The sequence below is a fragment of the Nicotiana sylvestris genome, chromosome 9 (genome assembly GCF_000393655.2).
Source record: "Nicotiana sylvestris chromosome 9, ASM39365v2, whole genome shotgun sequence".
NCBI classification, from domain to species: domain Eukaryota; kingdom Viridiplantae; phylum Streptophyta; class Magnoliopsida; order Solanales; family Solanaceae; genus Nicotiana; species Nicotiana sylvestris.
The window spans coordinates 174311018-174330661 of record NC_091065.1 but is presented as its reverse complement, the minus strand read 5'-3'; the positions used below and the strand labels follow the sequence as shown (position 1 = coordinate 174330661).

Below are 19644 nucleotides of genomic sequence, written 5' to 3'. Positions count from 1 at the left end.
AGTTGAGATTGAGGATTTCAAGATGTTAAAAGTTTCTACTTGAATATTTCTTGTTTGGAAAGAATTGAGGGATATAATGTTAACTTGAAAAATCTATGTTCAACCATGTCGCAAGTATATTCCACGAGCAGGGTAACTTCCACTACTCTCATGGGAGTGACCATTCGCCTCGGCAGGTTAATAGATGCATTTATGGTCCGTTCGACCCTCGACAGTGCACACAGTTTATGTTTATGTATATTTGGATCGGGTCGTACGTCCTCGGCATAATTTGTGCGTGATGATACTGGAAGCCTTATTTTATTTGATAATGTTTCATTGGTTTGAGAAGTTAAATGTTTAAATGAGGGGAAAATGATTTGTTTCTTATTAACGACGAAAGAATTGCTTAATTGTTTCTTGATTCGAGTTCTATTTTTTCATATATATATCTTGTTCAATTAGAATTACATATTATTTTATATTTTTGGCCCATAGTAAGTGTCGAAATGGACCTCTGGTCACTACTTCGAGGTCAGCCTAGATACTTGTTGGGTACATGTTGTTTATGTACTTACGCTACATTTCTGCACTGAATGTGCAGGATCTGAGCAGATGCATCTGGATATCAGTCCGACGCGCATCCCTTATTATCGAGACTTCGCGATGAGTTGTCCTTCTGAGCTCATTCTGTAGCAGCCGGGGTCTTTCTTTTGCTTATACTTTTCTGTCTATTTCACTTCAAATAGTAGACTAATTTTTTTTTGTATATTCTACTCGAATACTCGTATACTTATGACACCAGGTCTTGGCACACACTAGTAGACTTGTATTTTGGTTTTATTCTATAATTATGATGACACTGAGTTGCTTTCATGTTATTTGTTAGTTGCTTTCGTGTTATTTGTTTTTAAATTTATTACTTCTTAAATCTTTTTAAATTTAAGGAAAGTTTAATTACTTGGAAAAATCTTTTAGAAAGAGAAATTGCATAGTCTGCTCACTGTTGACTTACCTCGCAACAGCGCTGGGCACCGTCACGGCCTAAAATGGAATTGGGTCGTGATACGTATCTTGTTTTAGTATTAATCACATAACAATAATTTTTATAAGATTTTCACATAAGTCCTCATAGATCACAATAAGGTATTTTAAAACTTCAATTAGACATGATTTCATCATCTATTGAGCTAGCTAAATACAAAAATATCTATTAGTTTCAAAAAAGAATCTTTAACTTTTATGTTATAATTTTTTATAAATATCTAATAATATTTACATAATTTTCAAAAAAGTTTATATTCATTAATATGGGTAAACGTGCAAAACGCGTACACTAAGACTAGGCAATAAATGTACTTATTAGAGAATTATCAAGTGGAATATTCAAGATATACATAATATATTCAGATAGTACAGTAAACCCTGCTTTTTCTAACTATGTGTCACTAATCCTCGAGAATCATATGTTATTAAAAAAAGAAAAGCTTAACTAATTACTGTTTACTTTTATCTATACTATACTATATTACAGACACGAATGCGCTTAGCGAAATGTTGTTTGCCTTTTTCACTCTTTAAAAATAAATTTTATATTGGACAAAATAGTAATTTAATTATTTTTCTCATATTTAGAAATTTGAAATCAACTAAAAATTAGATTATTGATTTTTTACCTTATTTGAAATACTATATTAGGAACCTAACGTTTAAAACTTTAAAATCAAAATTTTACCTTATCAAAATCATTCAAAATTTGAACTATTGCATGGAACTTTACATCATTAACGTGATAGAAAACTAGAGCACTTTTATGAGCTCTATTTCGAAGTCCAATGTGACATTCAGTTAGATAATAAATAATTAATTTTATTCAATTGAGTATTTAAATGATTGGTTCATCATTACTCACCTTTTAGTTAAATTATCTCACAATTGTTTGAACAATTTAATGATTAATAATAACAAAAAATATTTCAATTAAGTAAATAAATATTATTTTCAAGTATTAGTCAATAGAGCTAGATGAAGTCTCTAAGGAGACGTTTTATTTATTTGTCAAATACATTTATTTTGCCATCCTTAGTATTTGTGTGATGAAGACAACCTTTTTCGTTAGCGTAGACGTTTAATTGACATTTTGTGTTGGGATGTAAAGTTGTATGGTAATAAACTGTAGCTTTGATCAATTGGAACAAGTAACGAAACAAACTTTTAATAGAAAATTAGTCATCAACAATTGGGGATGCAAAATACTTGAGAGTTATCAAGCAGAAATATATATAATAACACTTTTATAAATGAAAAAAGTGGCCGTGAATGATATTGATAGGCACATATGTATCATGAGCTATCGTTTCAAACTTCTTTTTAGTTTCTTCCTTCCGTAAAACAGAAAGGTTATGAAATGTGTCTTTAATTAGAGCTAGCCTTTCTAAGTTAGTTCCTAAAAACATATATATAAGTCATACAAGGACTAAAATGCTATTGCGAGTAATATGAATATAACTCTATCGGGTCTTCTAAAGCAAAAAATTAAAATTCAGATATCAAAATTACAATAAAGATTGAAAGGCTTAAGCGACACAAAGTTCCTTCTGGTATATATGATCAACATTTAGTATTTTCATGAACTTCTATCTTTTCAAAATTTTATTTTACAATTTAAACACAATATTTAATATAATATTTATGTTAACTTTTTAAAATTAATACTCATCAATCTGGATACATGCGCAATGCACGTACCCTAAAATTAGTTTATACAAAATGGACTTTATGCCTCCCCTTGAGAAGTAATAAATGAAGTATATTTTTTCTTATAATTTTCATAATAATAATAGTATTTCAAAAAGTATTGAGAAATAATTTGGGGAAGGAGTAGTTAATAATAAAGTTAAATAAGAAAAGAATTTTATTTTTCTATTAATTTGTTAAAATAGATAAGTAAAAGTAAAAACATATTTTTAGTATAGTGGACAACTACTGTTAATCGCTAATTTGTTCATATTGGCATTGCATATATCTCATGAGAGAGCCAAAGAAGCGCGGTCTCACGTCTGAAATGACCGCTTACCCTTGTCTTCCCCCGTTGGTGCTGTAGAGTTTTTTAAGTCTAATGGCCGCGATATCAAAGCTGACTAGAGACAATGCCTTATTTTTGCGTCTCAAATCCCTTGTATCCTTGCAGGTACCACTTGAATATCTGGTTCTGCTGCATGCTACTTTTTCTTTCAGGCATATTGTCGAACAGTTTATAGCACTAATTTAGAATTATGTGTTTCAGAAATTTAAACATACATTTGTTGAATACGAAAGTCAATCTCAGGTTTCTGCTAATACGGGTACTGAGTCCGTGATCGAGGCAGGTGATTAGTGCATTTTGAAGCTTCTGCTTTTGCTCAATTTTTCTTTTACTTATTTTCTTTTAAAAGTTGTCTTTTCTTGTTGTACCTCTACTTCTCTGAGCTTGGCAAAGTGTCCAAGCTTGGATAAAGGAGGATGGATAAAAAGGTGGATCCAAAATTTGAACTTTATTGGTTTGGGATGCCACTGAACCCACTCACCATTTGAGTTAATGAGTTCGAAATTTAATATTTGTACATATTTAGTAGATTTCTTAACGCGTACCTCAGGTCTGAGCCAAAGCTACTAGATTCGGCCAAACCTGTAGCTTCTATCTGCCCCTGGATGGAAGGTTGCAGTAGGTTTATACTTTGTGTACAAATTAGTAGTGAAAAAACTGAATAAAGCAGAATGCATACATAGGATTTATCCAGTTAATTTAGGATTCAGTCATAGTGACTGTTGAGTGTATATTTTCTCTCTCTCAGTTTCTTGTTTGCTTAGGTTCCATAAACCTTTTGAACAAATTCTTGTTCAAAAGAAGACAAAAGTGGGTTTCTTTTCTGCTTGTTTGTTTTTCATTGGGTAGGAGAGACAAAGCTGGAAAAGATTGGGCAGGAGAGACAGTGCAACAAACATGTGATTGGATGAAAATATTAATTTTGGGAGTTAACAGTTGAATTATGATATGTGATGATTATGATTATGATTCAGGTCAACTTGACTTCTCAAAATGGAGGAAGCTCGACTCAAGGAACTTTGGGATAACTAGATCAATGATACCACCATCTGCATGGGTTGTTCTGAAGATTTTGCAGAGTGAAGGTGATACTTTTTGTTGCATTCAATCCTTTCTTTGCATGCCTCTGATCTGTCTTCCAGAGCACATGTTTCCAGAACTATGCGACTTCAAACTTGTCAGTTTGAAAGAAGTTTGCTTTCAAACTGACATGTTTGAAAGCAACTAGAGTGAGAGCCAATGTCACGACCCAATTTAGGATTATGACCGGCATCTAGGAGCAAGTGCTCCCAAGTAAGCCTCATCGGTATTTTATAAAAAATCGGACAGAGTTTCCCCTGTTTTAGGACTATCCAAAAATAAACCTGTCTTAAAAATTAACAGCACAACCAACCAATATCCACCAAAATAAGTTATAATCCTCATCAACGAAGTACTCCCAACATAATAATACTAACTTCATCACCAAAAATACGATAGGAAAGTCTAATACAAGTCACAAATCTATTTCTATAAAAGAATACTTATGATACTCATAAAAATGACTATGGGGCGACTCTAAGAGTTTCAAGAAAAGGGCTATAACAAATAAATAACAATCCTTGCTCACGCGAACAACTGCGGGGCTCACCAGAAATTATCAACTCGTGTACTCTAATTAACGGAATCCTCGCATGCGTCTATTGCTGCCTCTGTAAAAATAATAGCGGGGAGTGAGTCGCTAGCGCAGTGAGTAATAATACTTAACCACAACCGTTTTTAATAGGGGACAAGTCAGAAAACATGCTTGTATAATAATCACAAAATTAAATGCCCTTTTTAAAACGGTAATAACAATCAGTCTCATCATGTATTTCCTGTAACAAAATCAATTTAACAATTCAGTAATAAACTCTGTAAATACCGTGTCATAGCAAATCTTTATATTAGGAGGCTTCCAGAAAAGGATCATGTAATCTGTATCACTGTGGGGACCCCTTCGCAAAAGGAGTCAAATATAATTGTAGGGAAAAACTGTAACTGTATGCTAGTTCTACCTTCCCACTAGCGAGGGCTATAACTGTACTCGGTAATTAGTAAATATAAGGTGCACCAGGTCTAACGAACTACGGATCCTTCAAAGTCTCCTCCCATTTATATTCTTTCTTGTAAACAGTAAATACTCGTATAGAAGCATTTTCAAAATAATAAAGGGCATATCATTTCTTATCAAAATCTTGTAATTTTATTTCGGTAACGGTAATCATGTCTCAAGTAACAGTAAAACATGTCTAGTAACAGTGAGAATAGTTCAATTAACTATAACATCTCAAGTAACGGGAAAACATATCTAGTAACGGTAAAAATGTTTAGATTAACTTTTAGATTAACTGGTAAACATCTCAAGTAAACTGTTCGGTACCATATCAAGTAAAGGACTTGTCCCACATGCAATTTCAAAGCTTTGGTAACACATTTATTTTCAAAATCATATATATAAACCATGCAGGTTATGAAAACACAAATTGTGGTAAGATTACTACTCACAGTACTCGTACCGAAATACCAAACGCGTCACCTCAAGCAATCCATAGGACTTCCTTCAATCAATCTATAATCACATCATATTGATCTAGTGTTAACTTACTTGTATAAGCTAATTCGTAACTAATTCAAGATATCCCACTCTTAAGGTTTCAGTGTTTGATTCTCAAATAGTCAAGTTGATTTTTTGTCCATGCCTCTAAAAATATCCTCTGCCTTCCTTGTATTCTTTAGTCTTAGTAAATTTTGCGACTAAGGAAAGTTGTTATAGCGAAACTATTTTATATACATACATATATATATTTAAAAGATTCTCATCCTTGTTTAAGCATTAATTGCCCATGTGTTTATCAAGGTAGATTTCTAAAGCGAATTATTCACTCAAATATACTCCAATACTTCTATCTCCTAGTGGTATTCAATAATCTATTCACAATCTATATAAATTGTTAAATTTGTAGAAAAAAACTAATTAAAATTTTGATTCTTTTTCAATTAATCCATCAAATATAAAAATCTGATTTTTTTCCATGAGCATTCTTGCATCCAGTTCAATTGGAACTCACTAAGTTATCAATATCACTATTTAACTGAAATCATGATAAATCAAAGAATACTTGTATCAATGGAATAATAAGATATACCTTGAATTTAGAAATAACAATGGTTGGGAATAATTATATTGAAGCATCAAGTTGCTAGAAGCTATGGAACTCTGCTTGATTTATTTTTTTCCGTCTTACTTTAGAACCAGAAGCTCTCGTTGCTTTCCTCCTCCGAATCTTTTGTTCTCTTTTTGTTTTCCCTCTCTTCTAACTTTGTTAGCAGCAATTGCTGCATTTCCCCATCCTTAAGACCCCTTTTCTTTTCGTTCTAGTGGGCTTTGCCCTTTCTTTTAATTGACTAGGTTTTCTTCTTTTCTTTTCCTTTGTTTTTTTCTTTTTTTTTTAAAAGTTAATTTATGTTAAAAGACTAATATACCCTAACTTAAATATGAAGCATTACAGCCAAGCCTTTAGTATGAGACTTAGCATGCAAGAACAATTTGAAAGAAGAAATCCCTGCACAATCATCTCTTGTAATGCTAATATCGTTAACATAAATAACTAGAAGGACAATAATGATATACCAATGTGACTGATACCATGTAAAATAAAAAGGTACTGGAGGAATTTCCAATGTCTATTACTCAACGAATCAGTGGTTTAAATACATGGGAAGAGGATTCTAACTAAGGTAGCTAACTCCTACAAATCCCTATAAATCTGTTGCCAGTAAGTTTGCTATGTACAGTATTCTGTCTATATACAGTGTTATAACATATTAACAATAAGAGACACTTGTTTCCGCTGTGCAATTACCAACGACTTTCCGGAAAAAAGATTTTCAGCTTTGCTTTTCATTTCAGTGATTGTTCCCTATTCCGATAATATGATTTTCGTGACTGTTTGCCAGTCAGGTGATTTTTTATTATCCCTTTTCTCAAAATAAACACACTCATGTTGTTTCACCTACTTGAGATTGAAGAGGCCAGTTGAGAGTCAAGAAAATATTTGGGTAGAATATTCTTGATGATTAAACATCAAGATATTCTTAGTGATTATTTCATAATTAAGAATATCAAGAATCAAAGAATTTTACAAGGATTCCTCTTGTATGTTGCTTTGAAGCAAGCAAAAATAAGAGAAAAGATCTTATTGAGTTGATTATTGATGTTATACAAGTGGGGCTCTTAGGAGTCTTAACTTAAGGTATGTAATAGTCTACACTTACAGTCAGGGTAAGTAATTATTCTCTTACAATTATGTAGGACTATTCTGGAACCTTCTGAGAAAAGTAGGAGTATTCTAGAATAACCTTCAATTTTTTTTACTTCTTTCTCCATAAGGAATGGAAACATATATTCTTTTTTTATCTATTACCCCTGATGCATGTAATGAAAAGGAGTAGTAGTGGTTGAGCGGTGTTAATCAATTAGTTGAATATTCATCTATTCAAGTTCATTGAGTCTAGACATGTGAATCTAGACACACTTTAACATGACCTAATAATTTATTTGGATAAAAGACCCTATGTTTTTTCCACCCTCGTCCAGTACACTTCATTTGCATGTCTTTCTTTCTTGTATGATCATACATATTCTTTTCTTTTTACTCTCACTTTTTGAAGGTTAGCCTTTGACCAAATTGCAATACACAGGGTTTGAAGCATACTTGGTTGGTGGATGTGTCAGAGATCTAATTCTCAATAGAATACCAAAAGACTTTGATATAATCACAAATGCAAAACTTCCACAGGTTCTTGATGCATTCAAAATGATCACCTTGTTATGAGACATTTATATTAGGTTCAGTTACTCATAGTTGGGCTCAAACATTTATGCTATTGTACATCTTGCAGATTAAAAAGCAATTTCATCGTTCCCAAATAGTTGGACAAAGGTTTCCGATATGTAGAGTACATGTCAAAGGATCTGTTATAGAGGTTGGTGCAACTCCTGTGATACCAAATGTGCTACCTTTCTACACTTCTATGGTTGGGCTTGCGCAAACACAATTTCACATTGTACACATTATGCATTCCGACAAATATATACTCCCCCGGTTCCAGCTTAAGTGAACCTTTCTCTTTTGTCCGTTCCAAAAAGAATGACCTTTTTCTAAATTTGAAAATAATTAACTTAAACTTCCAATTCTACCCTCAATGAGAAGCTTTTATAGCCACACAAATACTTTGGCATGTTTAACACTACAAGTTTCAAAATAATTATAGCCACACAAATGTTATGACTTGTTTAGGACCACAAGTTTTAAAAGTCTTCATTTCCTCCTTAAACTCCGTGCCCAGTCAAATGGGTTCACATAAATTAGAAAGGAGGGTTCACATAAATTGGAAAGGAGGGAGTATATTTTACCTTAAGTGAAATTCAGAACTATTCAACTAAATGCTTGGAGAATTGAGAAGTGCTCGAGTTGCGAGTCACATTTGTTTTCTACCTTAAGTGAAAAATTCAGAACTGTTCAACTAAATGCTTGGAGAATTGAGAAGTGCTCGAGTTGCAAGTCACATTTGATTTGTAAATTTACCATTTTGATCACAACATTCTCGGAAGAACATTGATTTGGTATCCAGACCATAGGAAAATTTCCTTTTGTTTTAGTGTAGTAAGAGATAAAATAGAGATCTGAAACCCTTTTTACAATCAGAGCTATTGAAGTACTTTTACTTACACTAACTGCAGGTATCAAGTTTTGATACTGTGGCAAAGAATGCTGAAAAGGAAGAGGAAATCTTTGTTCCTAAAATGCCTAAGGGATGTGATCAGAAAGATTTCATTCTCTGGAAGAATTCCATGCACAGAGATTTCACTATTAACAGGTATTTTTCTGTTTTGTATTTTTCTAAGTGGACAAGCTAAAAGCTAATTTTTGTTCTGTGGACTTCCTGGGAAAAGAAGGCATAGAAAGGTTGTAAGTTTTAGTGCTGTTGGGAACTTAATTTTGGTTGCTAAAGCTTAGGTTTCAGTCACACCAATCCTAACTGGATAGGGATAGAGACTGCCAACCCGGTAAAAAAAGGAGAATTTAACACATAACATCCAAATTTGTTGCTCAATTCATGCATTTCCCTTTTATTTTTGGTACTGGTGTTGATTATATGCTTAATAATCCATAGAAAAGGCAATGAATGCAGAACAATCTTTAATTTTGACCAAAATGTGGAGGAATTGATTGTAGCAAGAGGTGGCAGTCATGTAGAGGGAAGTTCTGTGTGCTGTGGCACCTCCATGCTTGATTTCTCCGTGTTGTGGCCCTAATTAGGTGGTATGGAAAACAACTTTGGGAAAAAGTTGTGCACTTTTCTTAATTTCAAATACTGTTTTCTAGAAATATATTATTTGGACTAAATGTTTTAACAACAAAAAGTTCACCCAAGAATTTATGAAACTATCACTCAGACCTTGGATCATTATTAGGACATATATCTCATGTAAAATGTGGAATAAACTAGTAAAGTAACATGGATTATTGGATTAAGCGACGATCATATACTTTTCAGATGAAGTAACTTTGGTTCTTTCTAGATTTTAAAGGAAAATGATTGAAAGTTGAAGAGTCAGAGTGGAAGAGGTGGGTTGATTTTGCAAAGAATTAGTTTGCTATAAATTAGGCTTAGATGATTTTTGGTATTTATAAAACTAATGTTTCCCAAAAACCAGAATTTGTGTTTTTTGATGAAGTGAGAATTTGTGCTTTTTTTTAAACACCATTATTTTCAGTTTGCTGAAACTGGAATTCTACTTGTTGAAGGTAGTGCTATGCTGCATTTGATTACACCATGTGGGATCCTTTGATGACTACTCATAACTCAGTTTAGCATGGATTAATGAATAGAATTATTCAGTGGTTTCTTTTTTGATTAATGGTAATTATTATTGTGTCAAAATCCAGCACTTTCTAAATGATGTGATAACATACAAAAAGAGACCCAAAGAAGCAAAAAAGAAAAAACCCTGACTATCCATACAAAAGATTCTAAGAATTGTAACAGGGTTTCACTCTCATCTATCCAAATGGTTTCTAATTTCATCTTTTTGGATGAGAAAAGATGAGAGAAAACTAAGAAGAGAGAATAAGTCAGCTTGATCGGTTATTTAATTGTAGTTGCACCTCCACAAGTTGTTGGCAAAGCTCTAGGTGCTTTATTTAGTTCACTAGAATCAGTCATCCTTAGCAATTGCAAGCGGATTTAGAAAAAAGGCAAAAACTCAAGATATTAAACCCTATGCTAGTGCGACGGACCTGGTTAATGATTTCTCAGATATTGGTGCAATTGCCCAGTTGTTACAATGGAGTGCTGTGAGATGTGAATTGACAGTTGTTTCAGAACATTATAGCATTTTGGGAAGCTAAACTAAGCAATTTATTTGGTGTTGATAGGATTCTAAACAAAATTATGTAATCTCATAAACGATCAATTCTTTTTAAAATCTCAAATTGCTATTCTCTGTGTTATACGTTAAACTGATGTCTTTATCAGTATCTTTCTATGAAAAGTCCTCCACAAAGTCAGTATGAATTATATCTACCTGTTATGCCATATGTAGCATACATGGTAACTTATGCTTTTTTTCTTTCTTTTCTAGTCCCATGAACCAAAGCATTTTACATATTAGAGAATGTTGGGCCAAATTAAACATGCTTTTTCTGCAGTTCAAAAGCTATGGCCTGTGGGCAATGTTTTCGTTATGGTGATTGATTGGATACTTAACTTATTGAGTTTGTGGGTGCTATTTAACTCATTATTAATTTTTCTGATATCATGGAAACAGCTTATTTTTCAATCCGTTGATGAATAGAATCTATGATTATGTCAATGCAATGCAGGACCTAAGATCCTTAAAGGTGAGGTATTATCTTCATGTATGTACTTTATCAAAAAATTATCTTCCAGTATGTAATGTAAAATAGTTACTTTGATGTGTTGGGATTTAAAAAGTTTTATTTTGATATGAATTCAGCTGCGGACTTTAGTACCCACTCACTTGTCGTTTGGAGAGGATTGTGGTAGGTGCAGTTATTTAAGAATTTGTCATGAATTAAGACTTAGTTCATGCTCCTTACATCCCGAGTTGAATATGTATTTTATTTTTGTATTTGTTTATCTTATTCCTTACAAATCAAAACGTAGACATTGTCAACTTCTTTTCTTAATAACTAAACAAAGTTTTTTTTTTGATAAGTAAATAACTAAACAAAGTTAAACATTCAATTTCGGAGGGAAGCATTACTATTTTATTTGGTTAAATTCATTGCATCCCTTTCATCCATCACTCGCTTAATGCACCCCCTAAACAGTTTTTTAGCACGCTTAAAAACATAGATATTTAATTTTTTAAACGGGATATTTTTTATTTGAAATGGTAAAAGTTTTATTGATAGAATGTACCAAGATGGTACAAGTAGTAGAATGACAAAGGTAATGCAGATCAGAACATAAAGAATATAAAGATTACATCTACCGTCTGCCCCCTAGCAAGTCCAAGAAATCCATATACTCATTTGTGCTACCAATAAGACTACCATTACACCATAAGAAAAGATTCTGCAAACACTTGTTCTTAATTCTAGAAATATGGTCTCTTTATTCCAGCAATACTCTTAACCCCTTTGCTGTTCACTTCCATGATTCTCCTAGCTCCCCTCTTCGTGCAATAACCAATTGCCCATATCAAAACCTTCCATTGGTGTACTTTTAAGTTCCCCTGCGACTGCATTATTTCTATAATTATTTGCAACACTACTATATTAGTATTAGAAAACTTATGAAAACATTGTTGAAGTTGAATGTCGAGTACCTAGATGTTAATGGTTTTTTATTGTATTCAAAATGATTGTGGGAGATTGAGTTGGTCTTAGAAGGGCAGTCGCTTAAAGGGGACAATTAGGTGAAGAAATGGAGGTATCATTCTTATAACAGGCAATGAAGTGGGAGGTCCCATGGTGTCAAAGTTAAGCATGACGAGAGGGGTTATATTTCAGCGCGAAGAGGGGGCACTAGTATTATAGAATTTATGAAAACATCGTTAAAGTTGAATGTTGAGTACCTAGTTGTTAATGTTTTTTGATTGTATTTAAAGTGATTGTGGGAGATTGAGTTGGTCTTAGAAAGGCGGTCGTTTAAAGGGGACAATTAGGTTGAGATGGAGAAATCATTCTTTTACAGGGCTATGAAGTGGGAGGTCCCATGGTGTCAAAGTTAAGCATGACGACAGGGGTTATATTTGACGGCGAAGAGGGGGGATTATAAGGTTTACCACATGAGGAAGGAGCAGAATGTTTGGGGAAGGATGATTGTAGTATTGGGAGAAGGAGGGTGACTGCTGCTTCTGCCTGCTTTGGCTGGCAGAGGGGAAGAGGGAAAGTAGCGTGCTTGTTTGAGGGTGGAAGGGGGCAATAATTCTTGCTAAATGGATTAGTAGTGTTCTTGTAGCTGAGGTGAGAGGAAGGTGGAACACAAGGTATAAACATGGGGTTCTACTTGTTAGAAAAGAACAGAAGGGGTTTTACTGCTTTACTGCTAATCAATTTGGCAAAATGTGAAGTTAAGAAAGCTTGGGATTAAGTGTAACTAAAAGTTGAATGGGGTTGACATTGTTGACTTCAAGAGTAGACGGGGATTACATGAATTTAACCCTAATTGTTAATGTGATGGAACTAATCTTGGCTTTTCTTTTTTCTCAGCAAGAATTTTGCGCGGTTTGAGATTGGCTGCTCGTCTTAACTTATCCTTTACAAAGGAGATAGAAGATTGGATGGATGAATTTTCATCATCCATCATGAGCTTGTCCAAGGTATACAATGACTTTTGGATAAGCCATTTATCTGGCTTAGTAATTCACATCATCTTTTCTCAAACGGCTTTCTCTTTCCTATTTGTCCCTTCTCATTGTTGGACATCCCTGAAACTTAAAAAGCTCCTACTCTTTTAAGGGAACTCTCTACGTCATATGCTCCATGCTCACTAATTTTTCTCTATTTTTTTTGTTGCAGGCTAGAATAAGGATGGAACTAAATTATATGATGTCATATGGGGCTGCGGCACCTTCTCTTTCTTTACTTCAGAGATACAATATACTTGAGATTGTGTTTCCATTTCATGTATGTCCATATTGCTGCATCTCATTTTGGCTTGCTGACGAAATGATACACCTTAGAATGGTGGAAATAGCCTAATGTGCATGTGTATCATTTACAGGGAGCATACCTTGCTCAACAGGCTTGCAAACAATTGGGTGACAGTTCTGTGATGCTGATGGTATGCTCTTTCTTGCTGCATCTCTTTCTTCCTCTTTAATTTTTTTTTACAAGTCCTTATACCTGCTCCAACACTTAATTGATATTTACTCTTCCTGGGTTGTCTACATCTTATAATTTCATGTAACAGCTTCTGGTTGCTCCTATAAATACTTCTAAGACCAGCTCTTTCCTGTGTATGGTGCATGCGCGTGTGGGCATATTCATTTCCTAAAGTTAATTTTTTGTTGGGTTTTACTTGTGTTTTAAGCATATAATTTATAAGTCACAGCTTTCTTCAGAAACTATTTTCCAGCTTGGATCAATTTGTCACCTGCGGTCAACCTTCGCATGATAGTGTGTGGTGAGTTGATATAAATTATTTGGGTTCAAATAAAGCATTTGATCTTATGACATGCATTTTAGTGAGGTTTTTTGCGTCTCATTTTTGGCATTTGATTGTTTTGTTACCCTTCTAGTAATTAGTGACATAATATTGTTCCCATTTCTCACCTGTAATAATTAGTGACATGTAATATTGTGCCCGTGACATGACATTGCTGCAGCTTTATCATTAGTTGAGTTCTTTTCGTTTTTATTCTGAGGTCTGATTCAGATATGTTGATTGGATTCTTTATCTCCATGAGGCTTTTGCTTCTAGTACCCCTCTCTGTCCTTTTACTGACACTTCCTGAGAGAGATGGTCTTCATCTTTGGATATTGCTATATCTACTGCTGCTTTCAGAGCTGTAATTTGATATATGTTGCTCTCTAGACTTGTCTAATTAGAAGGTCCATTAATTCTATCATAGAACCTTGCAGCAGTATAACAGAGCTATAATGTTAGCTTGATCTCAAGTGCTGACGTGGATAGGAAGAATTTCTGAAATTGACTAAGCTGAAACCCTGCTGCTGTTAAGCTAAGAATGGACCTTGCAGTCTTCTCTTTTGATTGTTATGTATGCTTTGAACTAAACGAGTAGTCATACCTAATCTTTGTATGCTTTGAACTAAACAAATTTTGATTGAAAAAAAAAGAACTAAACAAGTTTCAATCCTGATCATTGAGTCGCTGAAATTATATGGCTATTCCTTGGCAAAGGGAGGACAAGTGTAAGCTCCCTAACCGTAGGAACTACTTTGAATTTCGCCTGATCCATGTAAATAACAAATGGCATTCATTTGCTAGCCACGTGGAAGCTTAAACAAGACATCCTAACACACACACACACACACACAAAAAAAAAAAAAAAAAAAGAAGCTAACACCAAAAAAGTAACAGAGAAGGGTATTAGAAGGTGTCCACAGGACAACTATATTAAATGCTGTAAAGGAGTCATAGAAGCTTCTTCTACTACTGAATTTCCATAGTGAGGAGGTAATGCAGCACTGTGAACAGAAAACAAGCATCTTCTTCTGTCGTTGTCATATTTTGATTTTAATTTCTGGACACTGCCATTAGAAGCATCCTTCCCGACTTTAAAAGCCTAAGTTGGCATCATCACTACAACTAAGCTCCATAACTACAAGAAGTTAGAACCGTTTCTTGTGCATCTTAGATAATACATCTATGTCGCTCCTTCATTATTTGTTTTTTAAATTGCAAATTAGAGGCATTTTAAACATTTACAGGTTTGAAGAAATTTCTACATGCTGCATGGTTATCAGGTTGATTCATTGTTTGACACGTTTACTCTGGAGTATCCCATAGTTCAATTTTTCTCATACTCTGCAGTCAGCATGTGAATTCTTTGGACTCATGTTTCTAACTCTATTTGACAGCAGATGTTGCAGCTCATAGTCTGGCTGCCTACAGTCGCAGTAGTGGAACTATTCTTTTGATCCCTTTGCCATCACTTTTTTGACAGTCGTCTATTAGATGAATTGTTAACCTGCACTAGTGTTGCGAGAACTGGCTTGTTATGACTTTGATACTTGACAAATGTTTTCTTTTCAATGATGTGCATGACAGGGTTGCACTCTTGGCGTTTCATCTGGCATTGATCACTCATCCTCAACATGCGCTTGTCATCCTGATTTTTGCTTCTGTATTGTATCATGGAAATTGGAAGGAAGGTGTTAAATTTGCAGAGAAGCATTCTGAAGCTGCAGCTGTGTATGTACCTGAAGTCTCTGATTCTCAAGTCTCCATTTCAGATGATGAACTTGCAGAAAGAGTTGCACAACTGGCAGTGCAAGTACAAAAATCTATAAACATTTTAACTGACGGGGACAGCCTCCTGGAAGCAATGTCCAAGTTCCCAGGAGCCCCATGCTCTGGTTTGGTGGGTAAACATACTTTGATTTTTACATCTAACTGTTGCTTACACCAAGCTGGTTTGTCAGTCTTGTCATTTCACTTTATTTGAGCATGCTATGCAGTTATGTTGACTTTTATGAAAGATCCCAGTTAAGTTCATGCTGTTCATCCAAGAGTCAAATAGGCTAATTTTCTATCTGAAAGCAGAAGCTGTGTTAATCCTTTTTCAATAGTAATATATGTAAATGTCTGATATATAATTCTATCTGGAATTTTCTGTTGATAAATGAGTAAATCAGCTTTTGATCAGAGAGTTAGTCCAGTTGTCTCTCAAGTAGCAGCCTTGTCATATAAAATGAGGAGAGGAGAATGCTCCAGTTTCTAAGAATGCCTGTGTTTATGAAACAATGTTTCCTGTTGGTTTCCCCTTATCAGCAGGGAATGGGGGAATGACTTGAATATCTATGACTTATAATCTCTTGGTCAACTCTTTTTGTTAATCTGTGGTAACCTAGTCATTATGAAACGATAGGACCCACATTGTAGGGCCTAGGGGTAGAGGTAGATGACTTCCCTAGAGAAAAAGTCGACCATTTCGTAATACTTGCCTTGAATTACTTAATTGCTTCATACAACAAGACAAAGAATCTTACTAAACCTTTTTGCAGTACATGCTATGGACGGGAAAGGATTAAGTACATTTTGAAATAGCTCTTTATTTAAAGGCATGCATCAACGGTTTCCTAACCTTGAGAGTCTAGCTCATTATTACAAGGAGGTGATTATCCCCTGTTTTTCTGAACCTGATGTAACGGTGTTCATTTACTTCGTAAACAACATGGTATCTTGCATCTGCCTTTTGTGGAAACTTAAGACTTAGTGCACTTGGAATAAATGCTATAGCTTGCCTCTCCATCATAAACGGACCTAATAAATTCATTGGGAAACCAGCTCAGCTTGTCCATAAAGTAAATACTATATGTATATATAGTCATGATTTTTCTTGATTTGAATACAAAATGGGAAGAAAAAGGAGAACCAGATCTAGTAGACTTTAATTCTCGTGTCCTCTTACTTGAAAAGTGTGTAATCGGCTATCAGAATGGTAATTGCTCTTTTGTTAGCTTAATGAGTTTTTGGATGTCTGGTTTGCAGGTCTTTGTATCAATGAGAATGGGCAAAGATGTCGAGCTTATGTTTGACATTCTGGTGAAAGATGTTACATCTTTCAAAACCAGTAAGAAGAATTTCAAGATAGATTACGATTCTCTTGGGAAAGGACACGTGTGTGAGACAAGGTTCCTTCTCGGCAAAGTCATCCTTGATACCATAGTTCCTGGAGTCTCCACAGGTGTTGAAGTGATCGAAGCGGAGAAACATGTCCTGCTTGAAAGTGATGGTCAACAGGAGGAAGATACTTCCCAGGAGACTTTCCATGGAAATGTGGAGCTAATGAAGCCGGAGTATGTGTCTGAAGACAATAGTGATCTTGATGAAAATTATGAATTGCAACACAATAGAATTGAGAAGCAAAAGTTAAATCAGAAGGGATGCAGTGATTTAGTGGAGGCAGTAACCAAGAAGCAGAAGATCGTTGCTGCTGAGCACTCTGAGGAGATGGCTCTCAAGAAGCAAGATTTGATTGATGATACAGATTTTCTTAGTCAAGAACTGGATAGAGGGGATACTGTAACTAAGAAGAAAATTAAGGGTACGCGTACGCAGCTGTTTAAGGATGAAATAAGGATGCTGCTGGAAGAGGTGAAACTACACTGTTGTGATGTTACAGGAAAGGAGAATAAGGATGATGAGAATTCACAAAAGACATCTATTAACCATTTGAACCTTTTGATGAAAGATGTAGCTATTAAAGATCACAAGTTTACAAAGAAGCATGATTCTTTGCATGAACATAGTATTGAAGAAGTAAATGAGAAGTTTGATAGTAAAAACAATAACTCTCAGGGGAAGAATTTGGCTTCAGCTGAGAAGGGCAAACAAAAAGCTAGCACACAGACACTTTCAGCTCTTTTTAGGTGAATCAAGTTTTCTGTTTATTGTAAATTAGATAGATATTCTTCAAGTGCAAGAGTAAACATAGGCATCTGTATTTTAGCCTATAGTTAAAAGGGCAGCCCGGTGCATTAAGCTCCCCGCTATGCGTGGGATTCAGGGAAGGGCCGGACCACAATGGTCTATTGTACACAATCTTATACATTTTTAATAGAAACTAAATCCAGGTACATGGCAATAGATCGAGTTCATTGGTTATTATTGCCATTTTGTGACATTAAAATAGTTTATCAATTGGCTGCTACAATGCAATTTGTACTTAATATTACCTTGATAAATATCACCCTTTATTTATGCCAAAGTAAAAGGAAAAAAAGTTACTTGAAAGAAAAAAGATTTGGAGATATTGAGACTAATTGCTACTTCTTCCTTGTGATTTATATGACTTACACATTTTATTTCTAATTTAATTTCACAACTATTTAGAATTCAAATCCATTAAACTATTCAAATTGTTAACTTTGATCTGAATAAAGTTTTCAACTATTACTTCAATATTTTCTTCCACAATCATAAATATAATATAGAAGTGAAATTAACATATCGATCAAATAGGCATAGTAAATTACGAATTCAATCAAATATTGCCATATGAATTGGAACATAAAAAATGAAGGATGGCGAGTAGTAGTTGCCTGAAATATCCTCTTTTTCCCGTTTTATAAAGACATGGAAATTAATCTGTTTAAGATTTTGAGGTCAGAACAATTTGGTACTATTAACATCGCGATAGGAGGTCGAGAATTAGAGTACAAGGTTATTAGGTACTTGATTCCTTATCAATAACACTAGTATTATTTTTGTATTTCCTTATTCTTAAATTTCTATTACTACCTGATATTTCCTTTGCTACGGTTTTCGTATTATTTTGTTGTTATTACAACTTCCTTTTTCATGGCTTCTTTACTGTCATATTTCTTTTTTCTAAATTGCTGTAATTATGCTTTCCTTGAGCCAAGTGTCTATTGAAAATAGCCGCTCTACCTTCATAAAGTAATAGTATGGTAAAATCTGTCTACACATTATCCTCCCAAGACCTCACTTATGGGATTACACTGAATATGTTGTTATTGTTGTTAACATCTCGATAGCAGGGTTTGCCTAATAATAATAATAATAACAACAACAACAACAACAACAACAACAACAACAACAACAACAACAACAACAACAACAACAACAACAACAACAACAACAACAACACCAATAATAATAATAATAATAATAATAATAATAATAATAATAATAATAATAATAATAATAATAATAATAATAATAATAATAAATAATAATAATAATAATAATAGTAGTAGTAATAGTAATAATAATAATAATAATCTATATATATATTAAAGGAATAAAGTTACCAAATATAATTAGCATTGTGGTTAAGCCAAGTGGCAAGCTAATAAATGCTAATAATGTATGGTAACTTTATTCTATATTTGATTATGTTAGTCAAATAATATATATATATATATATATATATATATATATATATATATATATATAATTGAATTTGAATTAAAAGATAATTTTGAATTTTATATATAATGTTTTAAAATTTGAATTATCTATATATATATTAAAGGAATAAAGTTACCAAATATAATTCGCATTGTGGTTAAGCCAAATGGCAAGCTAATAAATACTAATAATGTATGGTAACTTTGTTCTATATTTGATTATGTTAGTCAAATACAAATATATATATATATATATATATATATAATTGAATTTGAATTAAAAGATAATTTTAAATTTTATATATAAAGTTTTAAAATTTGAATTAAAATAAAAATAAAAATAAATTTATCTTTTGTTATCATGCTATCATGCTTAATTCAGTCAATGATCATATGCAATCATATTAAGAACTTTTATTAATTTTTTATAATTATTTAAATATTACTTTGCCTCGGGCAAAA

At 33.5% G+C, this 19644-nt stretch overlaps 1 protein-coding gene and 1 long non-coding RNA gene across 3 annotated transcripts; one reads left to right on the top strand and one right to left on the bottom strand.

Annotated features, from left to right (window-relative positions):
- The first annotated feature begins 3006 nt into the window (after nt 1–3006).
- Nucleotides 3007–17950, top strand: LOC104247821 (uncharacterized). 2 transcript variants are annotated; one of them, XM_009803944.2, is made up of 14 exons: nt 3007–3169; nt 3266–3347; nt 4039–4149; nt 7787–7884; nt 7988–8071; nt 8829–8965; nt 10920–10992; nt 11109–11154; nt 12832–12941; nt 13141–13248; nt 13346–13405; nt 13686–13747; nt 15356–15668; nt 16799–17950. In XM_009803944.2, the coding sequence occupies exons 1-14, from the start codon at nt 3098–3100 to the stop codon at nt 17681–17683; spliced, it is 2241 nt and encodes a 746-aa protein (XP_009802246.1). In that variant the 5' UTR covers nt 3007–3097; the 3' UTR covers nt 17684–17950. The 2 variants fall into 2 exon arrangements, with proteins under 2 accessions (XP_009802246.1, XP_009802248.1); XM_009803946.2 differs by lacking the exon at nt 3007–3169 and having other exon boundaries at nt 3260–3343.
- On the bottom strand, nt 4420–6452 carry LOC104247820 (uncharacterized). Its single transcript, XR_716329.1, has 2 exons — nt 6232–6452; nt 4420–4755 (listed from the first exon to the last, which is right to left on the bottom strand). It is a non-coding gene; the product is annotated as an uncharacterized lncRNA (long non-coding RNA).
- Nucleotides 17951–19644: the final 1694 nt, after the last annotated feature.